Consider the following 27,879-nt stretch of genomic DNA (forward strand, 5'->3'; position numbering starts at 1 on the left):
GAAATTGGACCTCTGTCTCTTTAAGAAGATCCTGTTTTCAGCAGTCATGACATCAAGCAGGTCATAGATGATGGAAAACCATTTAGAGGCAGCAAAATACTGCAGACCTGGGTAGATGTAAACTTCCAGCAAGATAATAACCATGGATGGATGGATGGATGGACAAAGCCAGACCTACAATAGCAAGACTGGACCAAAGCAGACTCCACTAGAACAGTGGTTCCCAAACTTTTTCTCCTGGGCCCCCCCAGTGGTTTCCAAACTATTTCTGCCCCCTCACCCCCCTATGGTTTACAAATAGCTGTCTGGTTGAACGACGTGTGTGTGGGGGGTGGATTCTTAGAGACTCCCTGTTATACTCAGCCCCGGCTCCAGACGAACGGCGAACGGGGGGGCAACATTAATCGTAGCTGAACAGCTTAAGGTGGTGCATTGATATTAGCTAGTTATCTTTTAGCTAGCATTACCTGCATCCAACAGCTTTACTCAACTCAGTCGGTTAGTTTGGGGGAAAAACTGTGAAAAGTTCTTTGCGTTTTGCTGCCATGATTCTAACACACCTGGTTAGCTCTGCACAGCAGCAGGTCTCCTTCACTGCCGCACAGGTGTAAACCCAGCGCGAGCGTCGTAGCGCTCATGTTGCGTTTAAAGGCGGCTCGGAAAAACAGGTTACGACATGTTAACAACGGATTAAAAAGTTGATAAAAGTGACATAGGGCACAGATATGGGAAGTGTGGAAGCCCCTACTGTATCAAATTGACATAGGAATAATAGAGAGTTGGCCATTCTAAGATAAAAACCCAGCACATACAGCGTTCAGGGTTTTTTTCCCCATTCAGACGGCTTCCCTCCACCCCCAAACCCCCCAGTAATAGTAGGTCTCAAAGTCCAGACCTACTATTGCAATTCACTGTAGTAAGGTTAAAGTGATTAAACCTGGGTAAATTTTATAAGACATATAAAGTACTATATCACTTTACTTAAATTCATGCAAATATAAACAGCTACATAATAAAGTCAAGTTTTGTAAACTGACCTCAAGCATCACATCAACAATCTAAGTATTAAAAAAAAAAATCACCATTTATGCTTTCATAAAGCCAAAGTTTACAAGTAATTTCCAATAATTATGTGGTAAAGCCTTCACTCATGTGCAGCATGCTAACATATGGTATAAACATAACTGAAACAAACCCCAGCATCCATGGGAAAGGATTAAACAGAGTTATGTGAACCATGCCGTAAAGTGTAATGCAATATACTGATTACTAGCTTAAGAAGCTTCTGCTGTGTATGACGAGCCAGCGAAACCACCTAACTCTAAAATAATGCAACAATTGCATCTTTGTTGAAGACTGTGGCACAATGTGGCCACTATCAGCCACTAATTAGACAAGACCGTACCGATGGTGACACAACAGCCTCTGTTCTGCAGGCGAGCATGAAGACTCCGCTATCGGGCCTCAGGCTCCTTCAACCGCTGGTACCTTTGCCAGCGCAGAAAAAGTAGGTCTGCCTTCCCTAAGGGGAAGCAGGGGCCTCAGTGACATTCCACGCTGTGTGCCAAAACATTTAAATGGTAACCATTTCCCCGGAGTGTTTGCAAAGTACAGTTTAAATTTCACATCCCTGTGTTGTTCCAGGTACAGCTTACATGTAAACAGCTCGACCGAGTCCTAAATAGAGCATCGAACAATAGTATTATTGACAGAAAATAACAAAAAAAAAAAAAAAACACTTGCTACAGGTAAGTTTAAGGTCATTTATTGTTTTACAGCTGCAGAAACAGAGAAAAAGGTTGCTGCAGGCGATACACCTGTAGCGATATTAACAAAACAACTGTGACAGATCATTTTTCTTTCATTTTTTTTTTGCATTCATGTTAAATTATTAGAACAGGCTGCAATTTTTGCTGTGCATTTCTCTGGCAGACGGACAAACTTCCTGACACAGATTCAGAAGAAAACACTAACTGCTCAGTCCTTTTTCTCTTAGAGCTCCTGCCGAATTCAACACCAGTAATCATGAAACCTGGTCAGGGTCCTGCAAATGAAAAGAGAGTTGTCAGGGTTATCTTCAAACAGACACAAAACCTAACTCCTCTCCAAATATTCAGAAGCAGATAAAGGTAATGATGTTAAATCGTTACCTTGGTTATTGGCCGGGGCCTGGGCACTCCTAGCCAATCACAAAGCTGATTCCTGCATTCCCGCACTGTGGCGAGGTCGCTCTCCCTTAAACGGATAATAAAATCGTTGATATTTTAAATAAATTCAATTTAAAGTAAATTCTCTGAAAAAAAACAAAAAACAGATGGTTTCACAACTAATTTGATGACTTGATTACAAAATAACACGAACCACTGAGTGTCACTTAGTAAGTTTAAGACATCGTCGAGCACATCTGGATCCGCGACGTCATTGTAGGTAAGTAGCATCTCATACATCTCGCCGGATGTAGTCTTTCTTATCTGGAGTTATAATAAAAACAACATCACAAACAATAAAAAATATACACATGAATAATAATGTGAATAGTGGTTTAGAGTAATTACATCAAAGCAGAGACTATAAATGTCTAAAACATATTTTATTTAATTTCAACCAATTTCTCTATAATATTTGACTCCTAAAGAAATAGTTCTCAGTCTCAATATATTTCTATTTTTAATTTATCTAAAAAGGGACAGTATACACTATTAGAAGAATATACAAGTTAAATGTAAACGTATCCAACTTTCTAATTACAAGTTTCCATATGTGGGCCACAATCAACTACATCAAATTTGATTTGTTTAGTAAAAATAAACTCGCCATTCATTTTAGGTGGGCTGATATTTATAGTATATGAATTAGGAATGATAAACCTTCATTACAGTGTAGGAGGTCCACTGTTAGGTGTAAGTGTGCAGAACTTACTATCGGGAACGTATGGCAGAGCAGCATCAGCAGCTGGGACAAAACTTTCTTCCTCACATCTCCCTCAAACTGGATCAGTCCACAGTATCTGGAAAACAACCAACAATAAGCCTTTCTTCTGCTTTGGTGGTGCAGCTGTAAGCCTATGTGCATACGAGAACCTACACGTAAATGCAGGCACGTATCTTGGCCACATTCCTGGACTTCCTGAGCTCTTTGCAAAGACCCAAAAGATCCACACAGACCTGGTGACTTATGAAGCAAAGAGACAGAAAACTCTGGTCATCCCTGAGGTATGAAGACACAGTTCTATCATAAAAAGCCACTTACTTTTCTTGTGTGGTCAAGATTTCAAAAACGTTGTTGGCAAGCATCTGACTGAGCATCATAAGCAGGGGAACAGATACTCTTCAAGAAAAAGGGAGAACAAATTTGAAATGTTATAGATATTAATGATGAAAATAAGTGCTTCAAAGTTATACTACAGGGATGAATCTGGTTTAGTTTAATGTACCTGTCATTCTGAAGATTATTCCTAAAGATCCCCAGCAATGTTTGCGTAAACTGCGTCAGAGCATCGATGTCCTTCTGAATCCCTTTCAGGAAGGCAAACAGCGATTGGGAGGAGTGATGTGCCTGAACAAATGCAAAAGATTGCAGGAGCCTGAGCAGCAGGACAGAAGAGTAATTCACTGCAGTGGGGATGGTGGGGATTAATGTCAAAGTCAAAATGGTGTGGATAGGAAAAAAAGTTAAATCAGACCTGTAATTAATTTGACGTTATGATCTAAATAAATGATCACTATATGTATGTAGTGAAGAGTGTAGCCTTTTGCACTTGTTACATAACTCTATAAATAATGTTATGTAGGCTTCAAAGAGATTTTGTGTATGATAGAATTATCAAAGTTAACAATGGTAAAACTATTTTTTATCCCAATTTGCAGTGATTGAACTATGCCAGGTTGATTTCTGAAAAGCAAGAGTGAGGCTCGTTTTCTCTCTGGCCTGTGAGCGTACGGCCCTGCAGTGTGAGAATCGTAATCTTGGCCCATACATTGCAGCAATCTTGGCTCCGTTTTCTAAATGCTGTACAAATACATCGGTGCCTCTCGTCTCTGAGGATGTTTCCGCAGAAGTAGAAAAACTCTTAAGAGGAGGAGATAAAAACAAGAGTGGAGCTGGATGGTCTCTGAGGGAGCTTGCTTTAAAGCACCAATGGCAGATTGGTTTACCTTCATGGGCCTCGAGGTTGTTATTGCAGGCTTTAAATATACTTTCTTTATTCCATCCATAAATATTCAAAGTTAAAAATAAGCTCAAACTTTTGCAGCCTGGGCTGCTTCTGAATGTGTGGTTTTAACAGGTTAAATCGCAGTGGGAGAGGAATGAGGACTTGATCAACCCCAGTTATGAGCCCAGGCTGGACCTCCAGAGAGATGTTGCGTAAAAAAGGCTGCAGAGGAGTTTCACAGGCATGCTTTTAGGATAAACCGCAGAATAAAAGCCATGAGAAAAGTTTCTTTGTCAGCATAAAGAACCAACGTCGACTCAATCAATATTTCAAGTCCGGTATTTATGCAAAGGTTGGCTGAGGAGCGACAACAAGATTCTAAGAGCACACTAAAAGCAGGTGTTACACAGAAGACAACGGTGGACAAACGGCGCCCCCTGTTGGTCGGACAACCTGAATAATAAACAGATTGCTGCTAAATGACAAAAGCATGTGGTCGCATTTTGTGATGTGGAACTATCCAATCTAAATTCCTGCAATCAAACACAAACGTTATTTATTTGTCACACAGCATAAACTAATAAATATCTCAACCATTTTGTTTCCACATTTTGAGCAAAAACAAAACTGAAACATCAATTTATTTTTGTATGTTTACATATTTTGCTTGCTTTAGTCATCTGCTTTGTTTATGCCCTTGACATAAAAAATACTCTGGCTCCTACTAAATTCACATTATGGGTTTGATAGATGCTTGAACAGACAAAACCTTGTGTCAAAATAAAGGCAAAATGTCCCTCAGTGCTGCTAGGGGTAACGTAGAGCTCTGTGGCCACGATTGCGAAAGCCTCCAGAGTATCGCAATGAAACTAAATCTTTTCGTCCGCATCATTTATGGCCAGGTTTTTTATCTTCCGGCTGCGATTTGACAATTTTCTGCTTCTTCAACTTACTGTGGACTCGGTGATCCCTCCCACTGACACAGAGAGCCCCAGCAGGGTGTGGTACTGATACTCAGGCAATCCAAGCAGCTGTGTGATGTACTTGAAAGCCTGGGATGGGGCATTCCAGTTTAGGCTGGTTATGGTCTCCCTGGAAGAGAAACCAAACAAAATTAAAGATCGCCAGAAAGTGTCTCTAAATCAGGCCCGATGTATTTTTCCCCAAAGTAACCAAAGCCGCATAAAAAACACCACATTCGTTAACTTGTTACAAGTTATAATGCTGCAGTAATATATTTGAGCAGCTCACGCAGGAAAGATGCTCAACAGCTCCTCCTTGTGGGGTATGTGAGGTACTACAGGCTCAGTGTTGTGAAGGAGGTGCAGGAAGATGTTTCCAGCATGAGCTCTGTAGTGGTCATTCTGCTCTGCAGCCTGTTGAGCCAGGCAGCACATCATAGACTTCACCCTGCAGACAAGCCGGAGAAGATATTAAAGACGATTCAAGGAGAAATTAAGTCTCACTGTCACATTCACTTAGTGCAGAAAAAGTCGCCGCAATGAAGACAGGAAGGGCAAGGTGCACAAAAACAGGAGTTAAGCATTCTGAGGTTACTACTCACAGGTTTGGTGAGAGGATCTCTGGAGCACTGCTGGACACCATCAAGGTGATTTCCTGCAGACTTGTCATGGCTGCCTTCCTCACCCTGGGATAGAGAGAGGAGAGTTAACTCAGTAAAACCCATTTGAGGATGTGGATTCACCTTCAGCTACAATTTAACTGAGGTTTAAAAACAATGATGCAGAAAAATTAATGAACATCTTAAGATTTTTAAAATGAATATTTCTGGTGAGCATTTTTAAACAACTAAAGTAGGGAAGCAAACCAACCATTATTTTAGTAATGAGTTATTTTGAAGATTAATCAGACAAAAAAGTGGCATAAAAGTGGATTTTTAAATTTGATCACATAAACCCTTTTTATACAATTTTAGAAATACTTCAAAGGATGCAAAAAACTAATTATTGTGTTCCTTAATAAGAGGTAAAAAAAAAAAAACATTTTAATGGCTGAAATGCAATAACGTAGCACTCCTTTAGTGAACTCTTGATCATTTGTAACAAAGTATCCATATGCATCTGCTACTGCTAAAATCAGTATATGAAAAGCTGAACCCTTTCTGGTCGGCCTAACAAGAAATAAAGCTAATCTGTTGATCTACTAACAGATTACTATTACTATTATTATTATTTTATTTATTTTTAAGTTTGAACGAGATTAAACCCAAACTGTAATTCTGGGTAGAACATATTTACAGACAATATTTACAAAGGTTTTCCTTTTATCTTAAATGCAAAATGTAGAAATATTTTCCCACATTTTTGGTTTAATTAGTGCTCTGTGATTTTTCAGTAAATGCTCTTTATTACAGTAAGCATACTCCAGTTAACAATTAATCAGTTACTAAATCAGATGATAAATATTTCAATAATTGATCAATTTGATATATTATTTTGTTCCCAAGTAAAAGGCGAATTAAAATAAATTCAGATTAAAACCGCAGATGGCGGAAGAAGGTGTACTTTTCCTTTCACTATTACTGCAAGAAGGCGCCTCTGTTTTTTAAGAAAACGGAAGGAACTGTTATGTTTTATTTGGCAAGAAGTCATTTAAGATTTACTTATGAGACAAGTGGCTTTAGAGTCCCTAAGCAGACATGAGAGACATGAGATGGAAATACCAAAATACACTGGGCTCAAATTATGAAAGAGTAATATATTTCTACACATAGATAAAAACCTAACCCTGCATATGATACCAAACATTGCATTGGCAAAGCATTTTGTAATCAATGCAACTTTTAGAAGGGTGGTGCAATAAAATCTCTAATTTTAAAAAAAGAGTATTCCGTTTGAGAATGCTACAAAAAGAAAAAAAAAGCAGGAAGAAAGAAAACAAAATAATGGAAGGAAAAAAAAAATTACTAGACAGCCTTAGAGAGACAGCCCATCCCTTTTTGCGAAGACAAGTGACAAGCCAGGTGACATTCCTGGCTAGTCCCCAAGCATGGCCTGAAGCTACATGTGAGAGAAGTATTTTTGTTTTACTTGTGTGTGAAGGGCAGAAAAAAGAAACACCGGAAGCCTCGGGCAGGAGAGCGAACCTCAGGATCCACTACTCACCAGGCTCCTATGTCCCCTCTGCTGTCTGTTGTGTAGTCGTTGATGCTGCAGAGAAGAAAGCCGAACACCTCGACCACATTCTCCGAGCAGAGGACGGAGTCAGGGGAGCCGTGGGGACAAACACCTGTCTTGTGGAAGACCCTGACAAAAGACATGACACAAATTTACAAAGTGATGCAAAAATGTAAACTTATAATCAACAAATTAAGATTAATGCAGCAAGCTAGAAAAGAAATTGACTTTGGAGGAAATATGCAAAATACAATCTGATTAATAGAAGGATATGCTGTTCTGGTCCTTCTGGTAGAGTCAGTCCATAGTTTACTTTGGCATTAGTGTTGATAGAGCTATGTGTTTCAGCAGAAAACATGAGGAACCTTCGGGTAGACAGAGGGTACCTCTGGGTCATGAACCAGAACCATCAGGCAAAATGTGTAAGAAGACTCACTGAGCCACTGATCTGACTGCGTCTCTCCTTGCCTCAGTGAAATTGCCCTCCTTCTGGCTGACGGCGCACATCTGCTCGAGCCCTCCAAATATCTGAAACAGAAAAAGAAGAACAGAGAATCGATATTTTATAGCAATTTATCGAGGCAGTGAAATATTTTTTAAAAATCCCAAATTCATATTCATACTTTAAACACTCACCTGCTTCAGTTTGCTGTGGATCATAAATTTCGGCAGACAGCCGAGAGCGCGAGCAGATCCGCAACGGGTGAGCAACTGTGGACTCATTAGTCCTTCGAGGTACTTGGATATGAGCGCATCTAAGCATGTGAACATAAACTGTTGTTATAAAAGCGGCTTCATACATTTTTTTAGTGTTTTCATTTAGGGTCCAGAGGAAAACAACAAGAAATGCCACCTTGTATTTGTGTGTCAGCCTGGTTTTCTTGGTCCTGGTAGAACTCCTCACACAAGGCAGATAAGGCTGTTACTATGGAGACCTACAGACAGGAGGAGAGAAAACTCATTGAGCTGTAGAAGGCCACACAAGTATAGTCTTTTATACATTTTATTATCACTGTACAAGATGTGAATTGTGGTTTTAATTTTTACTTTTTTAAAAGGATTCACTTCACTGTAGCCCCAAACAAATGTTCAAATCCATAGTTTTTCTTAATCTCATAGTCCTCAGTCAATTTTTGACACATTTACAAATTGAAATCACACTAACAAAACTAAGTCAATCTACAGCTATTTTTATTAAGGTAAGGCTTTAGATATGAAACCTCTAAAAATCACGAATAAATCAGAATTAATTCATGAACCCTGTACATATTGATAAATGAATCGACTTACAATAAAGTCCTCCTTTACTCCACTAGAAAAGAGATGAAGAGTCTTTAAGGTGTCGTCGATTAGCGACTGCCACGCAGCTGAAACATACCAGAAACTTTTAGCTTTGACTTCACAAAAAACTATTTTAAAACAAAAACTGTTGGTCCATTTACTTACCGATTATGGGGTCGTTCTTAAAAGGCATTTTAGACAGGGACAACTTTTCTATGAGGCTGCAAACTGTAAAAATAAAAAAGTAGCAGAAATACATATCAGGTTTAATCATTGTTTTCAAAACATCTTCTTTCAGTAATTCATTTTTCACATGTGACTTGGACGTACCTGCTGGTCTCATTAGTGCTCCACCGAAGCCCCTATGGAAAGGAAAATAATTCTATATGAAAATATTTTGCATTCTTACAACATTACAAGCAAAAAAGCTGAAAGGAGCATTTCTGCCTACCTGTATTGTTTTCTTTCATGAAGCTGAAAGTGTCAGCAAATTTCAGTCAGCTACATCGCAGTTTGACCACAATTTACACAAACAGCAAGTCTTACTAAGAACTCCTTGTTCACTCACCAAATTGTGAATGTTCTTTAGTGCATCCACACATTCTGGAGAAATTAGATCCATCACACTCCTATTATAAAAAAGAAAAACTCACTTTATTCTCTACGTTTTTAACCTTTATGACACTGAGATGTTTCATATATATCAAGTCTACCTGTTGCTCTGAACAGCCACTTTGTACAGCGCATATGTGATTTCTCCACATGCCAGAATGGCTCCATGACGACTGTGGAGATCAACACCCACTGCTGTGGTCAACAGCTGTGGCAAAACTGCGTTAAAATGAAAGAGAGCATCGTCTAAACTCACAATTTTTAAGCAAAAGTTTACAATCGGTGTTTAAAAAGCTTTTCTTGTGGCCTATTTAACTGCCAATGAACAAGTAAGGTGACATTGTTTACCTGTTGTTGCCATATAATCAGGTGCTTGAGGCGTCAGGTTGTGGAGTGCTTTTGTGGCAAGCAGTCGGATCGCGCTGTGAAACAAAATAAAGAATGTTTCCTAAAGATATTAAAAATGTAAAAGCTCATCGCAGTGATTTTAATAACAAATGGTGAAGGTTCTGACCCGTCCCAGTGGTTGATTTTCCTGGATATCAAATGTTCGATCATGGATTTGGTGTACTCTGGGAAACCAGCTATGAAGACACTTAAGATAAACAAAAACATGAAAGCCATTTTTTTACATGTCCACATGAAGTCTTAAAAAGAAGAAAACTTTATTGAACTCCTTTGTGTTCAGTATGCCTCTGTGTTCAGTCATGCCCTAAGGCTACCCTCTTTCTCTGCGGTGATGTTTTCCGTTTCATTTGTGACACAAACCTGATAAATTATGCAAAACGAGGTAAATAACAAATGTTCATATTTTTAAAGATATTAAATGTAATTGTGAAGGTGCATTGAAAAATCTTCAAAAGGTTAATTTTCTTCTTACATTCAATTGAAAAATAAAACTTGCATAGCTGTATACTCAAGCTTAACGTATGCACGCATTTATTTCTGTTAATTTGGACGATAATGTCTTACAGCTAATTCAGCGTCACAAAAAATCTGAATATTTTATTAGACCATTAAGGAATGATTGTGATGCAGAAATGATATGGCCATGTTTGGGCCTACACGATCAAAAGGAAGAGAGCTGACTTGATAGCCGCTTATATGACAGTGAGTTACACTTTCCACCAGCAGGATAAGCAGGATAAGATCATTAAGAGATCCCAGAATGCTGCATCCCAGGACATGGCGGAAAAATTGAGTGGAAGGAAAATATGCGTGGAAGAAAAAGAGACTTGATAGGATTGTGAAGCTAAACTCTTTCAAGCGTTGGGAAATCTGCAGGCTGCTGCATGACCGTGTTTCAAGAAACACCGCATACAGTTCACTCAGAACCAGAGACGCTGTATGAAGCACCTTACCTGAGCTCAAGAGGAAACAGATTGTTGCTCAGAGGTACAAAGTAATTGCATAATTTTTAGTAGGCAGAGATTTTTGGATATTTGTCATTTTAATATGTTACTATTGAAATTGTCCTGGAAAGTATAGTTTGAATTTACACCAGCTTTACAACAAAATCCTTAAAATTGACAACAATAAACACTTGAATATAGCAATCTGTGGGTAATGAGCAGATAACATTGGAGTATTATTCTTTGAATTATTGAAATTAATTTTAAATGATGCTATTGTAATTTACAATATATCCAGCTATACTGACAAGAAGTTGAAATTAAGAGAAATTTCTTGAAATGCCTCATGTCAACAAGATCTACGCTATATCAGATGGAAAATGAATAGAGAACACTATCCCTTGCGTATTTGTGAGCATCATTGTGTTACGAATATATTGGTGGGATGCTGTGTACTTGAGCAGTTTGCAATGAACATAAAAATAGCTTTGCATGAGCAGTTCAACACTGTCCTCACCTAATGTTCAGATAGCAGTTGTTGATCATTCCCACAGCAAAGTAGTCTGCTGCCGTCACAATGTCGATGCCATGAGGGAAGGTGCCCTGATGAAGAAAAGCGTAGAACATTTTCACCTTAGGATGGACTGTTTTGCAACACAAGCCAGCTACATTTAAGATGTCTACAGTCAGTGACAGAGTTCCCAATTCAAGTAATGACAAATCTAAAGAGTTCTTGCTTACGGGCTACTGGCACATTCAGTGTTTCCTGGTGCCCTGTAGCTACGCTAGAAGGCCATTTTCTTTAAAAGCTCCTCGTAATGAGGCAAGTTTGAGCATGAACTGGATATCTGCTTGCAAATAAGCGTCAAATAAGGCTAATACTGCCATAATGCTCAGGTCGTCAAAGCTTCAGTCACAAACCTGTCTGCCGACATTCTCCTGGAAGGCAGCCTGGGAGGAAAAGACACACAAAATTAAAGTTTTCTCATTCAAGATCTTTGGAAAAGCAGCATGATGAAGTTTACTAGCGAACTTACAGACGCAGCTCTGCGGCAGTTGATGTTGCGATCAAACACAGCGGTGATCAGCAAGGCGCTGTGGAGAAATTGTGTTTTATGTGATAATCCAGATTTAACACACACTTTTGTAATCAGAATCAGACCATAACCGCAAAACAAACTCAGTTTCCTCAGTGCATCGGTTCAACACCAGCTGTATCATTACCCATGACTCTTGAACAGCATAAGAGGTTTTATCCCTTCACACTACATTACTTTTGAAAATCTCAGGGAATGTGTGTGAGAATGGGGGCGTGGGGTTGCTTACATATACATGATGATGACACCCTGAGAAAAATGAAAATGCAGCTGACCATGTTTACTTCCTTAGCATGTGGTTTGCCTTAAAAAAAAAAAAAAAAAACGCTTCTACCCAGAGGGTTTGGAAAAACAACACAGCTCTATACAATATTTAAACCTAAGGTATCGGTGAGAAGAGCATACTGAAAATCCTACAGTTGCAACAGGTCTATTCATGCATGTTGCAACTTTGCAGGAGAACACAACTGTTTGTATGTGCCCCCAAGTCACAAAGGGCCATTTTCACAAAAACACATTTTCAGGACTTGTCATCGAGTTCTGATGAATAGAGCAGGAACCAGCTTGTCCCAGCGTTTCTGCCAAACGGCGACCGAAACCTACAGCAGCAGGCGAAACCTGGCAATCTTGTGGCCCAGGGAAAGGGAGGGTGTAGTCCCAGGCGCTGATGATGATTTGCAAAGGGGTTAACTCTGACACTGCAGAGCTGGTCTGCACAGTCAGAGGCCGCAGGTCCATACTTGCAAGGCAAGAAAGCATGACATAAACCGTTACTGTTAACAAAGACTGAGTGCAGCTCAGTGGGTGATGAGCTATGTCTGTGTTCTGGTTAGAGATTAGATGTGCGAATCCTGAGATAATACGTTTTTTACTTTTCTACGGTGGATCAGGAGCCTCTACTTGAATAAAAGACAGTTTTCTCAGCATCCACGGTTGAAGACAAGAAGAAACTTCTGAATACCTTTATAACTGTCTGCGCAAATATCTAAGAGAAATAGTTTACTGGCCTTAAATAAATGCACATAAGCCTTATAAGGCCATACTAGCATTCCAAATGCTTATTTTCCATAGCAAACAGTATCCACTATTCTTTATTATTAGTATATCCTTTGTACGACTAAGTTGACATTATTTTAAGTCATACTTTCAGTTTATTACAACTTTATAAAGCATTTACAAAGTCTTTCCTGAACACATCTACAGTAAAGCCAAACCTTCCTGCCCATCATCAAATGACAATCACCTAAAATGACTGCATGACACATTGCAAATGAAAGCAGTTCTTCTACCCTCCAGCTTTATTTAATATGCATTTAGCAAAGTACCCAATGAACTGGAGCCGGATAAGTAGAGGTACCAACGTGTCACAGAAAAACTGGTTTGAGGCAGTAAATTGCAGCTTACAGGCAAACTGTGAAGTTTCTATGCAAATCTCACTGATAAGGTCTTTCACAACCAAAAAAAGTAGTATTTACTGATATTCTTTTTCTTTCTAGTAGAGGATTTTACAACTCCGCTGCACTTTTCAGCCTTTTTGCCTAAAAAAAACTTAAATACAGACAACTGCAAGAACAAACTGCAAAACAATTATGTCTGAGTAAATATGTAGAAACATAATCATAGAATGTCAACCAACCTTTACATTTTTACCAGAAACTCTTTGCTCTTCCATCCTTCTAAGCTGGCTAGTTGGACATTATGTATCAGACAAATTGAATGTTTAGTTTACTTGTTGGAGTGACTTTTCAAAAATAATATGCTGCTTTTGCCAAAAAAATCATTACCGTGACAATGGTCATTGCTGATTGGTGATTGGTTTCTGCACAAGTTCTGACTCCCTGATGTTGTAAGAGAGGTGCAAATTTGGTAATGTAAAATTTCCTACCCCGGCAAGTCATTACAGCACCAGCCCACAGTCTGCTTCTGACTGGTTGATCAAGACCTCATAATAAGGCCTCTCTAGAAAGCTACCACTTCAAAGAAGTTTCGACCCAATCCTGAGGCTTGATCAATTTCCATTAATGACTGTTGTGATGAATGTTTGCCTTGTAATGCATGCTATGCTAGCTTAACTATTTTTGAGTTGGTCTCTGCATGTCCCAATCTCTGATTTTTATCTTCTGCACATGTGTAAAACTTCAGCAAGTTTTCATATGCGCATTCCCTGCTTCCGAATCTAAAGTAAAAAGATGCCAAAAAGAGAAGCTAGTGCCGCTGGTCCATCTTAAATGTGACCTCCCTGGTTTCCTAAGAAGCTGTTTGTTCCCAAAGAGACATAGCCATTATTGGTAATAACAGTAGTGTTCTCTAGAGAAACCACCATGGTTCCAAAAAGAGATGTGAACAAGGTTTGGACAAAAAAAAAAAACAGAAATGCTTTCATTATTACTGGTGGTTCTGGTGACAAAACGTTAACTTTGTCACACATTACTGATAACTTTTAGGGATTCAATCAGTTTAAGGATGAAGATTTTGTCTTTTAAATAACTCTTCCTCAATTAAAAGTGTCTATTTCACAGGCAGAACTTTTACAGTAGTTACGTCAGGTTTAAGACCCATAGTTTTAGGTTGTCAATACAGAGTGGATGAGAATTGTGTAGCATTAATTGTTACTTTACATCTTTGTAAGTGTAGAAGGTAACTCAAAAAAAGTAGGAATAATGTTTAAAATAAAAGTTGTTGTCTTGACAAATTATGACCTAGTTTTTGATATTATTTAGGCTATAAGTCATTTAAAGTGTCTCTACTACAGCTAGAATTAGATTATCAACATAATAATCTAATGCTGAGAGATTCTTTATGTTCTTTATGCAGTGTTATCGCCCCATCAGCAGACAGGAGCCATTAACCTTCACACAGTCATTGTTTTTTTGGACCATCTTACAACCAAAAGACAAAATAAAAATTATTTCAGGTGATGTTTATGTATTTTTGTTTCGGGAGGATTAATAGTAACAGGTGTTACCTTGCAATCTGGGTGACAAATGGCTGGAGTTCCTTCGGGTCATAAGCTCTGGAAAAAGACCAGCAGACATAGCAGGCAGCGTCACGCACGTTGGAACCGACACTGCAGGCTCCCCTCTTCTCATCGTAGGTCAGTGCTTTCATTATAAGTGGCACGACTGAAATATACAACAACAAAGATGAATATTTCAAGATAGAAATCGGATAATAAAAGCTTCATAAAAACAGGAGTTCAGTTTTCTTTATCCAACTTCACATGTTGTGTTCAAAACACTGAGTAATTATGAGGAATATTATTCAAATTTCTTAGAGAGGAACAACTAGCAAATTCTGTTTTTTTAAGCTCATATTTCATGTAAACTAATCCTGCAACACCACACAGAAGAACCACACAGTAAATGCAAATCACTTGCAGGTCCTGTCAGATTCTACTGAACTTCACTTTAAAAAATCTATGTGGAGTCAGTGTGGAATAAAGTTTGTTTGACTATTTTAACAAAAGCTAGATAAGGATAGAAAAAGAGTTATATCTCCAACTCAACATTTAAATCATTGCTTGAGGCCTGACTAATATCAGGTGCATCACTGTTGCCCGAGGGCCCTGCTGTTTGGGCTGAAGCACCACCCACTAGAGAGAAAACACCTTACAAAGACGAACTCAGCACACAGCTACGATCACACTTCCCATCACACTCATCCAACAAATGGTTCTAAACTCTGAGCTGATAAAACGAGCGCTTTAAACCAGATACTGACATTTGCTGTGAACTGTGGATCTCCTCTACGCGGGCTTCACATACGGGAACAGACGTTGCTGCTTCAATCAGAAAAGGTAATTTTTGTCCAATTTGTGTCTTTTTATTTAACATGAAAGTAGCAAAACAATTACCTCTTTTAACAAACAACTGACAAAGTTTGACTATGTCGCCACACAATTTTAGTTGGGCTGTAGTAGCAGTGATATGTACAAGGTGTGCACCTGTTACAAACAGATCCTATCTAACCTCTGTTCAGACTGCTGCTATTGGCGATACGTAACTGATGTATGCATGCCTTTGTGTTAGGCTTAAGTTGATAATGAACAAAGAACTACAGAATTTAAAATGTGTTGCTTTTTTTTTTTTTTTTAATAACTTCTCTTTATGTTTCCTGGTTGTCATCTTCAGTTAAATATAAGAAATAATTTAGATTTGCTGCATATTCACAAGACGAACGGCTTAAAATGGTATTTTAAAGTGAATTCATGTTCCTTAGAAAGGGAGTGTCCTCGCATGCTACTTTAGCCGAAACTTGAGTGACAACTTCTTGCGACAGTGCACGACAAGCCGGTTTCTCAAAGCACACCCAGCAGCCCTAAACTAACATCTTTAGGTGATGTTTAATTCAAGAGAGAACACGCAAATCTTTCAGACAGAAACCGTATTGAGACGTTGTTTTATATATACTAAAAGGATTTCAGTTATTAGATTACAGCGCTCTGACAATGAGCAAAGATGAATCTCACTGCAATCTTCATTGGCAGTGAGCTTATCGAGTGATGAATGCATCCCGCAGGTGTAGTCATGGGAAGCAGGTTGGTAAGCAGGTTGACTTGTAGTTCCCACGCTGACAGCACACAGTTTTGGTGTAAGAGAAAGCAAGTCTCTGCATGCCCTCCAGGTCTGCGAAACTTAAAAGAATGAACCGTCTGTCTGGTGATTTAGCAGCCCGCTAACTTTATAGGGAGATGATTAGAGAATTATAGAAACGGTACTGATGCGTGAGCAGGCAGCGTTAGCTGGCACGTGTTGGCTGATGTCAACAACCCAACGCTAAAACCAAGCATGGACCGGGATATATGCAAAAATGTGGTGACAGATTTGCATAAAGCAGACAGGTTTTCAAATTTAAATATTTCTCTGCTTAGTAGCCATTCCACTGAAAAGGAACAAATGTAGCCTGAGGCTGTGGTGTTTTGTGCACCAGGAGATTTTTCTAGCCATGCAACTAAAACAACGCATAGCTAAAACTTCAAATGACAAAAGGTCTTTCTCTGAACCAGTCTAACAACCCATCACTTGGGGCACAACTAACAATGACTTCAGTGAAAACAAATAGATTTTAAGTTACATTCACTAATTCAACATTCAGTTTTCTGCAGCATTACTACTTCACCTAGAATATATTATATTCTTCTTTCAGGATAGTCAGCGTCAGGATGGAAACGGATCAGGAGCGAAAGCCAAAAAGGCCTCACTACATCCCTCGTCCACCAGGCAAACCTTTTAAGTACCAATGTTTCCAGTGTCCTTTCACCTGTAATGAAAAGTCTCATCTCTTCAATCATATGAAATACAATTTGTGTCAAAATTCAATCTCCTTGGTGTCTCAAAAAAATGGACAAGCACCCCGACAATCGAAGGCTGTGGCAAAGGCAGTCTCTGTCAAACCTAAGGATTGTACAAATGTCCTTCCAGAAGTCCAAAGCCTTAGTTCTGAGAAACAAGGAGTGGAAGAGAAGAAAGACGAGAGCAGAGATGACACAGAAGAGTTAGATGTTGGGTGTGACAGTCCAGTGAGCAACGACAACCAGAGTGTGGCAAAACCAAATACACTCACAGACAGAGAACTCACAGAGAGCGATGAGGCCAAGGCTCTGCCTCGCCCATCTGCTTTCTCCCCTGTCACTCCCAACCGTGACGGTGCCGAGGCCTTGGTTGCAACTGTGCAGCGAAGAGAGGATTCGCCAACCTCTAACATCAGCCATCCAAGCAGCCCGTGGGCCAGAACTCTTCCTTTCAAATCTTTCACCCCTCTCATGGTTCCCGAATACCCTCCCTACCTCATGCCTGAACGACCCCTGTATCCGCCATACTATCTATCCAGACACATTCCTGTAAATGATCCAAACGTCCCGTCCTTCCAACCGGAGTTTATAGATACCCAAAGATCTCTGGTGCAACCACCCATTGCCCCACCTCATGGAACCCCATTCCCCACTTATCCTTACAGATACTGCCACACTCTTCACTCAGGTCCTCCTCTGCCTTACACCCTTTACAGACCCCATGAGCTTTCCATTCCAATTACCGGACACAGATATTTTTCTTTGGATGGCTACGGTCAAGGCTTTGGCCAGAAGGACTATGACTTGTATATGTATTCACATTCCAGTCACAACAGCTCTCACAGCTCCGCCCAAGGGGAGAGTCACCAAAGTGGAGACAAAACAACCAGGCTGAGTCCTAAAGAGGGCTGCTCAGCCTTAGGGTCACCTGACAGACCCAGTCAAGCAAACATTGTCCTGAGAGACTCAGAGTCTTCCCAGTGCATGACCACTGGCGAGTCGGAGACCTCCCTCCAGCTTGGACACGCATCTAAAGTTGTGGAACCGGTCACAAAAGATTCAAGACAAGAAGAGTCGGCAGAAACCTTGCTTCAGTTAGGAAGCCATCGCTTAGATGGAGGGTAAGAAAAAGTTCTGGTTGTTAACCCTTTTCCTTATCAAGTGATATGGTCCTGTTACTGATCTCTAATATTTTTGAAATGTCCTTTTTAGGTCGAATGGAAGCGGTCTACGTGTCTCCTTTTCTGACAAGAACCATCAAGAAGAATCAGACAATGTAGTTCCTCTAAACCTGTCAAAAAGAGACCAGAACCATGAGGAGAAATCTGAACAGAGGACGATGGGTTGTGATTCAGATAACGTGAACGGCACAGAGCTCCCTCTGAATCTCAGCCTCCGAGCTTCTCACAGCAGCCCAAGCTACAGCTCTGCTCCAAGCCCTTCAGAGGACCTTCCACCTACAGTGGACCAAGATCTGGACGAAGAACCGTGTGACCAGAGGCAGAGTGCAGCTCTGGCTCTCTGCCAACTTGCCACTGCAAGCTCTGTAGCCTCTTCAGGTGATTTTCACATTAAAGTCCAGCCCTGCGAAGACTCAATAGACTCCACGACTCCCGACTCTCCAAAAAATACCAAGTCGACTAAAAGAGCTAAAGAGAGTGGCTTGAAAAGACGTAACAATAGCCAGAGTGAGAGCAAATCTCATAAACTGAGCAAGAAAACAAAAGAAACAGGCCCAACTCTGAGGAGGAGGACCCGCTCCTAACAACTGGACTCTGACTGTTGCAGAAAAGATACAAAGAGATTATATCTCTAATCTGCAGACTGAAAAGATTGCTACAAGACTAGAAAAAAGAAAATCAAAATGACTTGTTTAATCTACAGGCGTGCTGTTACAGGTATCAGGATACAGTCAGTATCTGGTGCTTGCTTACCTTTGATTTACAAGGGTAAAACGGGGACACATTATTTACACCCTGTCATCTTTATATAAATATCAGCAAAAAATACAAATGTAAAATGTGTTATCAATGTAAATACCAGGAAAAAATTTAAAATAAGAAATAAAAATATGACTTATTAAATTATTTGTCCATTTATTGAAGTCGACTTGAGCGTACATACCATCAGTCAGTCTTGATGGAAGCAGCAGACCTCTCCTTCCTAGCTCTGCCAGTGCGAGGCAGCCTCCATGCCAGGCATTATCAGTTTCTTGAAAACTACAGAAAACAACCTTCCAGTTAAAAGAAAAGAACACTGTAGAATCTAAAATTGAATGTAAACCTTTCCCAGGACCTTTAACTTGTTCGATAAATAAGAAAGCAGCAGCAAAATTAAAACTATAAAAATTGGGAAAGTGTAATTCATGGAGGGAGCCAATCTGCCCAAAGCATAAACCAACCTGAAGCAGTCCAAAACTGATCCGACCACATCATCTGCCAGCTCCTTCGGAAGCCTCCCAGTCACCCTCCCAATGCTGTAAAAAATCAAATAAATTTTAACCACACACAATGACTTGTTTCTGCATAAAGAATGCCAAAGACAAGTAACAACAGGAGGCCTTTTTAAATCCATCATTGCTGGGTGCCGTATAAAAACACTGTTTACCCCTTTGCTGCAGACCAGCGCACAACTGTTTCCTTATCTTTCAGGCCAACCAGCAGGTGCTCTGAAAGAAGACAAAGAGGCCACAAAATGTTTCTTAAGCAGCAGTATTTCACCAAAAAACTGAGTGCAGGTGATGACCTACCAATCACAGTTTCCACCTCCTCAGGAATGTCATAGTCCTCTTCCTGTTCCTGAGTCTCCGTCTCAGAAATGACAGCAGCAGCGGTGTGAGACACAGAAAGGTTAGCAGCTAGTGAGCGACTGCCTCTCTCGTACCTGGAAATACACACAAACCTACTTTAAAACACACAAGTTTTGCAGCCTTTACTAGCAGAAGAAGACAAAAATGTTTCGCTAGAATCTAGTTGGGGGGAAAAAAATGTACAAATACCTAAACTGAACATATGAATCAGTTTATCTGACTATAAAAACCTTCACTCAATTATTTTAGTTCCAAGAAAGTGAAATCCTAGGCAATCATACAATAAACCTGTGAAAACTGGAGTAAACTAGAATAATATCTGACCTCCAAGCAGCCAAACGTGGCTTCAGGAATGTAAGGCCGAGCCTCTGAATTAGCTTGATGTGAATCTTTCGCAGCATGGCCTCGCTGCTCTCTGACAGACGTTTCTGCTCCAGATTACGCAGAACTATAGGAGCTGGAATATCAGAGGCAACAGGGAATTATCACAACATCAGAATTTTCTCACTGTCCAAGCGAGCTTTAGTGGGAAATGGAGCCTACCATACTGGAGAAAGTCATCTCGTTTTCCATGTTTAAAAAGTTTTGCCTATAAGACATTGAAATAGAAAAAAAAAATCGAATAAAATGAATAGTTTTAGACCACATAATTATATTTCATTTAAATAACAATCCTTTACATTTTTAGTCTAACTACTGCATAATATTGTAATTTGCTAAAATCTTAGTCATTTAGAGCTCTTTGCAAAAGAGTTTCATTAGAACTTGTATGGATTCTGGTGACAGAGAACACTTAGCCAATTTCAAAAGCCTTAAAGCAAAACAATTCTGAACACGTTGTGAAGATGTATGTTCCAATGAATAAAATGTTTCCTTTGTATGGGTCCAAAAAATTCTTATTACACACTGAAACTTTTTTTTAAAAATAATTTATAAACAATGAGACATCTTCAGTGAGGTCATGTGTGAGGCATTATGCTCAAAAACTGAATGTAGACCCATTACCTCAGCATGGCTGTCATTTGTTGAGAAACCGTTTAGCCTAAAGCTGCAGATTAAACTCTCCCAAGTTACTTGAAGCAACAGATCCCACACAGGCAGCAGGTGCATTACACACCTGCTACAACCACACTAACTATTGTGTAAAGCATACCAATCGTGTCAGCTCTTGTAAATTACAGGTTGAATAAATCTGAGCACGTACACTCCGTCCTCAAATCCCCACCCCTCACACGGACATGAACTCTGAATCACAGGCGCAGACTTTACCAAGGACTGCAGGACACCGTCCAGCTTCCTGATTTCTATCATTGAGTCGCCACTGCTCTGAGATATAGAGGTGAGACTCCAGTCCAGAAAGCACCCGAGATGTTTCTGTTTCACGTCGGGGCGTGTCATAAACCTGTAGGGCCGCGTAGAATCCGACAAAAGAAATATTAGAGGTTTTATGAGGATAAACACAGGTCAACATGGCAAACATATTCCAAGAGCAACATTGCCCTCTAGTGACGATGAAGAAGGTTATTTTCATCACTTAATGATCATTAACATAAAATTAGATTTTTGAACAATTCAGATGCAACTGTGATGATTCTAAGCATTAAAGAAAAACCAAAAATAGGTCAGTTACGCTACTCAATTTTCAGGTTAGTGGAATACCAAGTTTTTCTCTTAAAAAAATTAGCCAAGGACATTTTTTTTAATTATTATTTTTTTTATGTATAGGTCATTTTATTTATATAGCACATTTTCAGCAACAAGGCAGTACAAAGTGCTTGCTATGTAGCTGTAAGTAGCTTCAAACATGATAATATTTCAAATTTCAGCATATGATAAATTATGTCCTGATTTAGTATGGGCTAGTATGTGAGATATGAGGAAAGATACAATGGTTACACTACAATGCTATGCTACATTGTTATAAAAACAAAACTTATTTTATTCTAAAAGAAAAAAATACCACTGCAACTTCTGCTTAAATAAATAGGTTATACCTTTTTACTATAGTTTTATTTATTTGCATTTTTATAGCCATTTTAACTAAAAAAATGCATTCTTGTATTTCGGAAATTATTTTATGTTTGTTTAAACATTTTTAAACAATTGTTGGCCTAAATGTAATTAAAAATATTTAATATACTTTTCATATTCATTCAACTGTATCATGTCTTATTTACACTTATGTTGATAGTGCTATAATACTGGTTATTATAAGCCAATAATGGTGACTTATACTGGAAGTTAATTGAGAGTCAGTTAAAACACCAGAGCATTTCAAACTGCAATTTCATTTAAATTTAACTTGAAAACAACAGTAAAAACAGGCAAAAAGCAAAAAAAATAAATAAATTACACTTACTTTGAAACAAGAACTGGAGCAGCATCTCTAGGACTGCCCATGGCAAATAGATACGTCTATAAAACCAAACAAGCACAAAAGAAACTTTAAAGAAGTACATGAAAAATTCTTTCTTAAAAAAGAATTTAAATAATTAAAAAATATTAGCAAATGTCTTGTTTAAATGTATTCAATTTGTATATTAGCAATAAATAATGATGTTTTGCTGAAAAAAAAACCACACTGAGAACAACAATTTCCCTGACAGAATAATTAATAAAACTTAAGCACCTCTAGACAGCTGATGGTGCCACTTCTCCACTGAATGTCTATAACAACAGACCTCAGCACAGGAAAAGCACAGACAATACCACAACAGTTCTTGGACTGATTATATACAGTATCATAAAATAGGTCTTCAGGTCATAAGGTTACATACTTATACCATGTGGCATATATGGTACAGTTTCTTTTTTTTCTGTTTGGATCATTACAAAGACACGGAGGAAAATATAATACTAAATGGATCTCAAGTTGCTTTTTTCTGCAAAATCTTTGAAATACGCACACATAAAAATGAGGAGGCCATTTATATTAACAAATAAATGCCCAAACAATTCAAAACATTTATATTTTTGAATCTGCATTATTAAGAAAGATTTCTATTAAGCTTTGTCTTGTGCCCAGAGTACTTGTTGAATTCCCCAGTACAAGTTTAAGTGGACAACAAATCTAGCTAGCAAGGATTTATTAGCAGTAAGTTAGCAGTAGCCTCAACCGCCTCAAGTCCAGCAGCTAATGAGATTGGAGCAGAACATAATGAAGAGGTCTGCGTCCGACTCAAACTTTTGCCTGACAGAAAAGTCTGACGAAAAAAATAAAGTATGCGAAAGTAAATAACCCTGCCGCGAGAAAATGTAAGACGTGTAATTAACGCATATAAGGCCAAGTTATTATTTCTATGCCCAGTACCATAAAGTGATTTCTGTTTAGAAATCGGTGTTTTGTCATTCTTAATTGTTTCTGAAGACTTTGAGCTGTGTTGGAGATTCAACGATACTGCCTAGCTTTTTTCTCCTCCCCTCGGAGCTCGAGGCTTTAGTTAACGGACAGCCTTCATAACGTGCACTACGTTTAATGTCCTTCTGCTACAAAATATTCCAATTGAAAGAAAATGGTGAGTAACTAGTTGTGTTTCGTGTTACATTGTTGAATTTTAATCAAACAGCATTGCTCCAAAATAACTGCTTAGGAACTTATTTACTTACATCACACGAGAGGGAATTCAAGTCTACTTCCAAAACACGGTGGCTGCTAATGAGATTGGTGCGTTTGATTAAATGGACTGGAACATTCTACACAGGTGGCGTACATTCATAATAAAACGCCGCTCGCATTGAGACGATACGAACAATAAATCGAAAGGAGCGGGGCACGAGGAACTCGGCGAAGCAGTTGGAGAGCAGCTGGTCGAGAATCGACGGTGACTTCCACGACTACTTTCTGCTACCAGCAATCAGAATCATCCTTCTCGGTAGCTACACGCAAAACTTGTGATAAGTCGCCTGAGACTGCTGGATACCAGCTGGAAAACCCAAATCATACAGCCGTTAGCGGCCGGCACGGAACCGTTGACTGCTAACTGTCTCACCTCCCTCTGCAGGAAAAAGGCTACTGAAAGATAACTTATCGGCACTCAAAATAAGCTGTTACGGAGCTGAGAACTCGGTTAGTGCAATAAGAGGAGGCAAGGCTCTGACTTGAGCGCTATGAAAGATGTGAAAGCTAGGCGTGCACCATTGCAGTTTTCTGGCCGATTTCCAATCACCGATCTTTAAAAATCTTGACCTGCCGATTCCGATTTTGGCCAATATCGATTTTTCCTTTTTTTCTTCTTCTTTTTTATAACCAACTCTATGTTACAAGGTCACAATTAACTTTCAATGTTCCAATCTTATTTTATTGAAAAACATCCCCTTGAACAATAGCTTTGAAACAATATAAACTTAGAAGTTACAACAGTCTTCTTTCATATGATCAGATCCCTGATTAAATCTAGCTAGGAGGAAGCCTGTAAACAGCTCTTTTAGGCCTTTTTGGGAACTGTTAAAATAAGACAAGAAAATTCACGAGATCCTTTAGTAGTAACCAGAAAGCTATCTTTCTGAGAAGCTCTCAGATAGATAGCTTCTTTCTGAGAGCAAAGAAGCTATCTTTGCTCTCAGATAGCTTCTTTATCTAGGATTAGCAATGAGTATGATACATCTCTCCTTAGTGAAGGTCAAATTGAACTTGATGAAATATATAAACAGAAGGCTCGAGGTGCGTTTGTCAGGTCTACAGCGAGGAGGTTGGAGGAAGGGGAGCAATGCTCTTTTTTTAGTTTAGAAAAGTCTAAACGTCATAATACTTTAGATACACTTAAAGTCAATGACAAGATTGTATCAGACCATAAAACCTTTCGATCATTTTGTTCCAATTTGTACAACAATCTCTATTCCTCTAAATACTCAGATGAGAAAGGTTTTTTTACTGATTGACTCCATTAAACATTGCAAAGTTATATCTGAGGCTGAAAGCAAAATGTGTGATGCTAACCTTACTCTATCTAGAGCAAGAGTGTCTAAAGTCGGTCCTCGAGGGCCGGCATCCTGCATGTTTTAGTTCTCTCCCTAGTGGTTGTAACAACCTCCTCAGCAAGTCAGTGTTCCTCTTAGGCCTTCTAATGAGCCATCATTTGATGCAGGTGTGTAAAACCAGGGAGAGAACTAAAACATGCAGGATGCCGGACCTCGAGGACCAACTTTGGACACCCCTGCTCTAGAGGAAGTAGAAGAGGCTATTTTAAGTCTTAAAAATAACAAATCGACTGGCAGTGATGGGCTGTCAAGTGAGCTTTATAAGAAATTTGTAATAGATCTTAGTCCCTTTAATCTTAACACTCTTTCAGAAAGTATTGGTTATGGAGAATTCCCCCCTACTTTTAACACAAGGCCTTATTACTCTGATCCCGAAGGCTGGCAAAGACAAATTACTCATGACAACCGGAGACCTATTTGTTTACTGAACAATGATTATAAAGTTTTTGATATTATTATGGCCAGAAGAATTAAACAGACCCATGGTTGTATTATTGATGAATCTCAGTCAGACGTCATGTCCCACAGACACATCAAAAACAACTTAAGGCCTGTGCTGGATCTACTAGACTATTCAGAACTAATAAATAATAATAGCTTTTTGTTTTTAGACTTTTGACGCTTTAGAGCAGGGGTGCCCAAACTTTTTGAGGCCAAGATCTACTTTTTCTGTCACCAATCGGCTGAGATCTACCTCATAACACAAAGATATAAAAATTGTAAATGAAACTTTATTGACTTATTTTGTATGCAAATATCCATCAGTTATAGCAGAAATATTAAAGTGATAGAAAACCCAATGCAGTTTTTTCCTTAGTGAGATTCCTACACTGGGAGGAGGTTACTGGTTTCAGAAGCTGGTTGCAAACCTGAGACCAGCAGGCATTAATCGGTTATTGTAGATCTGAACTTTGGTTTGATGACCTCAATATTTTTGTCCATATCAATTATGGTGGCCATGTAGATTACTAATGCCACAATTAGTCAGAATTACACACACAGGTTCAAATATGTAGCTCCTCTAAATGAATGGGTTTTTGGTATATTATTGTGTGTTTGAGACCATGTAGACATGTGTTCATGTCTTACATCACTTACCTTTGCAACAGCCAAAATACGCTCCATGACGGGCTCTTTAACTCTAACGCCCTCTGATTCTAGATGACCATCCAGACGATAAAGGTCAAACGGGATCAGGCAGGTCATGGACAGCCAGAGCAACAACATGTAGCGCGTTTCCCAAGTCTGAAACGTGAAACAAATAGATCTTACTAAATCACTGTAGAAAGCATATAGTTTGCACACAACTATAACCAGCCACAACCAAAACTGCTGCACAATAGCACTAAATCGGTAAATTTTGTTTCTGCAGCACCTTACACAGATGTATAGATCACAAAGTGCTTCACACAGGCAAAACAAAACAATATCATAATTATTAAACTGCAGTTTTTTTATGTGAACCTAAGATTAAATGGCCATGGATATAATACTGTGACACTAACATAATTTAAATCCACTATTGTCGTAAGTCATATTTTTAAAAGTATTTTGATGTTATTGCTATAGTCAGAATGGCAGAATGAATATCTATCTAATATTTTGACAGTGTTTACCTTTAAGTCTGTAGGATCCTGTCTGGATATCATCTCCAGAACTGGATGAACATCAGACACCTCATGAGGAAGAAGTTGCATGAAGACTTTATAGCCTCTCACCTAACGAGAAGACACAATTATATAAACCAACTAAAGGACTAAGTTATGTGTTAGAGAAATGTATGAAACATATGTGAGTTACAGGTTGGGTCACTCACATAACATTTTAACTGACCTTACAAATGACATAAAGGAACTGGAAGCTCAGATGAACCAATGAAGGGGGTGAATTTTCATTCCTTATGAAGTTCAGCAGCATATTCGTTACCCATTCTAATAACAGCACACAAAAAAATTAAGTGAATAGACTTTTCATTTTGTCTGCAAAAAGTAGTATTTATAGTTATGTCTGCAGTGTACCTAGATGAGGATCTAGCAGATGAGGCTGGTCCTGGTATCTGTCCATTATTACTGTTGGCATAACAAATACAGACTGTTAAGGACTGAGGTTCAAATTCAACGTGATTTAAGTGCTTTATTGTGGTTTGGCGCACCTCTGAACTTCTGAACTGCAAACTCCCCTGCTCGATCGTCTTCGTGGATCTCTGGAAGACTACCGATGTATGTTCTTGTTTCACTGCTCTCACTGAAGCCACCCAAAACACATGTTTTAATAATAGCATCTACCTCTTCCTCCCCTCCTGGGTAACCGTTTTCTGCTTCCGATAAGTCCATACTGCTGGTGTTTTTTTTTATTTACAGAAAGCCTCTGTAGGAGGCTATTCTTTTACTAAGTTTTACAATACTTAGCTAGCTAATATTAGCATCTCACCCTAGCAAAACAACTGGTAAAAGCTACGAGGCAACAGAATTAGTAAGAAAAACACGTTTAAGAATAAAATACTATATTTTGTGTTGGTACAGAAAGAGCGTAAAGTAATTCTACTTGCAAAAAACGAGTGTAAAATCTTAACTGCTGGGATGCTGGCGCATAATAGAGCAGTGGTGACGTTCCCCACCCCTGCACGTTGATGTGCCAATCGCTATTGAGTCGACCGGATTTGCACACTCTTTGAAATGAACGATGAGAGCCGTGTTTTGCTAGTTTACAATGTTTTCCTGTGCTTATATTTTACCCTTTCGCACTTTTTTGTATATTAAACCTATAGAAATATCCTCAAGTTTTCAAATGGTTTTTAATTATATATCCACTGTTAAAAAACGGAGAGCCCTCAATTTATCATATACGTTCTCCTGTCGTGTGCTTCCTAAAAACCCATATATAGCTAGGAGAACTGAGATAGTATTAAATTAATGATTATAAACAGTCAGTTTTTTCTTAGTTTTTTAGAACTATATATTTATTAACATATTTGCTTTTTATTTGTATTTTAGACAGTGTTTTTCCTATTACAGTACAGCACAAAAAATACAAAAAGTCAAACCCATGTCAAACCAAAAACTTATTCCTGTGAACAATGCGAACAATCCTAATATGTGTGTTCGCACATATGCTAATTCAACTTCCAAACACGACTCGTTTGTAAGAGGTAGAGGTCTTAGTGAATAAAAA

At 38.9% G+C, this 27,879-nt stretch overlaps 2 protein-coding genes and 1 long non-coding RNA gene across 4 annotated transcripts; 2 read left to right on the plus strand and 1 right to left on the minus strand.

Moving 5' to 3' along the window:
* Positions 1-1,749: 1,749 nt before the first annotated feature.
* On the minus strand, positions 1,750-27,351 carry tbcd (tubulin folding cofactor D). 2 transcript variants are annotated; one of them, XM_008416127.3, is made up of 39 exons: positions 26,861-27,351; positions 26,727-26,777; positions 26,542-26,639; positions 26,325-26,426; positions 25,807-25,953; positions 22,091-22,146; positions 21,001-21,133; positions 20,275-20,320; positions 20,056-20,188; positions 19,672-19,805; positions 19,530-19,590; positions 19,324-19,398; positions 19,047-19,141; positions 14,598-14,754; positions 11,573-11,630; positions 11,457-11,486; positions 11,053-11,138; positions 9,698-9,778; positions 9,532-9,605; positions 9,285-9,402; positions 9,140-9,200; positions 9,023-9,045; positions 8,902-8,933; positions 8,737-8,799; positions 8,581-8,657; positions 8,144-8,225; positions 7,927-8,045; positions 7,727-7,818; positions 7,279-7,419; positions 5,718-5,801; positions 5,405-5,563; positions 5,107-5,245; positions 3,434-3,555; positions 3,250-3,327; positions 3,085-3,171; positions 2,920-3,007; positions 2,362-2,471; positions 2,151-2,235; positions 1,750-2,044 (listed from the first exon to the last, which is right to left on the minus strand). In XM_008416127.3, exons 1-39 carry the CDS (start codon positions 27,039-27,041, stop codon positions 2,024-2,026), a joined length of 3,579 nt encoding a protein of 1,192 aa, XP_008414349.1. In that variant the 5' UTR covers positions 27,042-27,351; the 3' UTR covers positions 1,750-2,023. The 2 variants fall into 2 exon arrangements, with proteins under 2 accessions (XP_008414349.1, XP_008414350.1); XM_008416128.3 differs by lacking the exons at positions 25,807-25,953; positions 26,325-26,426; positions 26,542-26,639; positions 26,727-26,777; positions 26,861-27,351 and adding an exon at positions 23,338-23,440.
* znf750 (zinc finger protein 750) lies at positions 15,251-19,006 on the plus strand. Its single transcript, XM_008416126.3, has 3 exons — positions 15,251-15,428; positions 16,778-18,043; positions 18,135-19,006. Exons 2-3 carry the CDS (start codon positions 16,794-16,796, stop codon positions 18,685-18,687), a joined length of 1,803 nt encoding a protein of 600 aa, XP_008414348.2. The 5' UTR covers positions 15,251-15,428; positions 16,778-16,793; the 3' UTR covers positions 18,688-19,006.
* Positions 22,953-23,604, plus strand: LOC145552573 (uncharacterized). The gene is made up of 2 exons (XR_014088664.1): positions 22,953-23,246; positions 23,433-23,604. It is a non-coding gene; the product is annotated as an uncharacterized LOC145552573 (long non-coding RNA).
* Positions 27,352-27,879: the final 528 nt, after the last annotated feature.

The sequence above is a fragment of the Poecilia reticulata genome, chromosome 8, assembly GCF_904066995.2.
Source record: "Poecilia reticulata chromosome 8, P_reticulata-male-v2, whole genome shotgun sequence".
NCBI classification, from domain to species: Eukaryota; Metazoa; Chordata; class Actinopteri; order Cyprinodontiformes; family Poeciliidae; genus Poecilia; species Poecilia reticulata.